Raw genomic sequence first — 2,575 nt, 5'->3', positions numbered from 1 at the left:
CCGGCTGGGGGTTCTGGGTCTCCCTTATCTGGGTCTGTGGCCTTGCTATCTTTCTAACCTCAGGGAAGCCTCGCCCTCCTTCCCCTCCCCGGGCCGACCTATCACCCTCCCTCAGGGTCTAGATGCAGGGCGTTCCCTTCTTAGGCTGACACTGGACTCCTTGCCTGCACCTAGCTTGGCGCAGAGGGACACAGTAGCCTGAAAGTGTGGGTGACACATAACAGCACTCCTGGACCTCAAGTGAGCCAACCTGGGAGAAACGTGACTTCAGGGCAGGGCAGGATTTGCAAGGTCCCGGAGGGGAGGCGGCCCTGCAGGGCACCAGGAATCTCGGAGAGAAGTGAGGGTCTTGGGGGCAATACCCAGGGAGGAGGGAAAAGGATACTTACAATTTCCTTCTCTAAGCAGGCAGATGGCGCTTCTTCAGGCCAATAAAGATCTCATTTCCGCAGGAATGAAGGAATTTAATGCTCTCCTGAATCAGCAGGTAAGCAAGCCCAAGTATTGTTTCCAAGGGCAGGCCTGGTGTGTTGAGGGGTCGGGGAGGGCAGGGCAGGGAGAATAATTTGGAGCTGGGAGGGTAGCGGCGGAGCTGATGGAAACAACCAGAGACAAGGGAATGCAAATCTGAGAAAAGAGGACGTCAGAGTGTGTGGGTTGTTCCTGACTCACATTGCTGACCCCTCTCCCCCCTCCCCCAGGTCTTCACTGAGCCTCCCGTCTCTGAGGAAGCCATGGTGACCATTGTGAACGACTGGGTGAACTTCTACGTCAACTACTACAGGCAGCAGATGACCGGGGAGCAGCAAGAGCAGGCCCAGGCCCTGGAGGAACTGCGGCAAGAGCTGAACGCTCTGTCCGTCCCGTTCCTGGCCAAATACAGGGACTTCCTGAAGTCCTTGTGAGCACCCCCGTCACCCGCTGCCGCTCTCCTAGCCCGGAGACCCAGGCCTGCGGCGCCAGGAAACCCTTGTTCCTGCCTGCGCTCTTCGGTCCTCAGGTCTGCTCCTCTGGTGTCCCTCTGCCCGGACACCTCAATAAAGACGACACTGGCTTGGCTGGTCCCCCCGGCTCTCCTTCCGTGGTCTCTTTTCCTTCCGTCCTGCTTCCTAGATATGATCTTGGAGATTTAACAGTCACCGCTGGCAAGCACTAAAATCGCCTGAAAGAGGGGCCAGGGAGACAGACAGGAAAGAGAAAGTGCTGGGGGAGGGGTGGTTGAAAAAAGAGGGAGATAGAAATTCCCGGGAAAAGGTGGCCCTGTGACGTGCTCGCCTGGGAGACAGCGGCTGGAGGTCTCCAGGTCTTGTTCACTCGGTGCTGGGTGGAACCAAGCAAGAGTCCTCCCCGTTCTCCTGCCCTCAATCCCAGCTCCAGCCAAGTTCTGGGATCCTCTGCCCCTAAAGACCACACAACCCTCCCCTGGAGTCTTGCTGTCACTTAAGAGTTGGAAGGGATCCTGGGAAGTGTTTAATACGCCCCTTGTTTTTCAGGGGGAAAACCTTTGGCTTTATCCTTCCTCAGCCCAGAGCCCGGGATTGGAGGCAGATATTCCTGCCCCCTTCCCTGCAGCCCCAACCTTCTCCGGTCATTCCCCGGACTAGACACCCTTTCTCTTTGACCCCCAGACCCTAAGCTTCCTTACTTAGGGCTCTGGGGTGGAACCGGGGCCAGCCCAGGCTCACGGGTTTTAAAAAACGTAACAAAGCTGCTAGATTTACGAGGAGGGACGAGCTGGCTGTGCAAGGTCTGAGGGAAGCCACGCGGCGCAGGGGAGGCGCCGGGCGGGATGGGGATGGGGATGGGGGTGGGGGTGGAGCGAGGCTGGCGGGAGGGGCGGGACGCACCAATCAGATGCTGTGCGTGTTGTCTCCAAAGCGGGAGAGGTCTGGCGCGGAGAGGGTTTTGTTCGCATCCCGACTAACACCAGCCTTCATTTCGGATCTGTGCCCTCCCACCTCTCACTTTTGGCTTTTGAGTCTCTGTAGCCTGGTCCAAAGGGAACTAGCTCAGTGCCCCCAACCATCCTTCCAATCTTGGGGTGTGAGGAGACCCCAGACCCAGCAGAGAACAGGGGCCTTCCAGGGAAGCAGGAAGCGAGCTCCTCTGAGGCGTGGTCTGTGGCTTGAGAGGAGGCCAGGTCCCCCCTCAGCGCCCTCCCCCACCCCTCAGGTAATCTCGCCCACTAATGGGGATCCAGGGCCTGTTCAGGTGGGTCAGTAGTCATAACATCTTTGCAAAAAGGCCTGGACTACTGTGCCTGGGTGGAGCAGAGAGACCAAGGAACTATATGTAAAAAGTACTAGATCGTCCTGGCCGGGTGGCTCAGTAGATTGGAGTGTCATCCCCTGCATCAAAAGATTACCTGCTGGGTTCCCAGTCAGGGCACATGCCCAGGTTGCTGCAGGTTCCATCCCCCGTAGGGGGTGTGCAGGAGACAGCAGATGGATGCTTCTCACATCTCCCCCCCACCTCTCCATCTCCATCTCCATCTCCATCTCCACCTCCATCTCCATCTCCATCTCCACCTCCACCTCCATCTTTATCTCCACCTCCACCTCCACTTCCACCTCCA

At 57.9% G+C, this 2,575-nt stretch overlaps 1 protein-coding gene across 1 annotated transcript; it reads left to right on the top strand.

The window, feature by feature from the left end:
- Window positions 1–218: 218 nt before the first annotated feature.
- On the top strand, window positions 219–1,037 carry AHSP (alpha hemoglobin stabilizing protein). The gene is made up of 3 exons (XM_054714192.1): window positions 219–240; window positions 409–487; window positions 702–1,037. The coding sequence occupies exons 2-3, from the start codon at window positions 413–415 to the stop codon at window positions 903–905; spliced, it is 279 nt and encodes a 92-aa protein (XP_054570167.1). The 5' UTR covers window positions 219–240; window positions 409–412; the 3' UTR covers window positions 906–1,037.
- The last annotated feature ends 1,538 nt before the right edge of the window (window positions 1,038–2,575 follow it).

This window comes from Eptesicus fuscus, chromosome 4 (genome assembly GCF_027574615.1).
Source record: "Eptesicus fuscus isolate TK198812 chromosome 4, DD_ASM_mEF_20220401, whole genome shotgun sequence".
Taxonomy (NCBI): Eukaryota; Metazoa; Chordata; class Mammalia; order Chiroptera; family Vespertilionidae; genus Eptesicus; species Eptesicus fuscus.
Note: the sequence above shows the minus strand (reverse complement) of the source record. Positions and strands in the feature narration are given on the sequence as shown.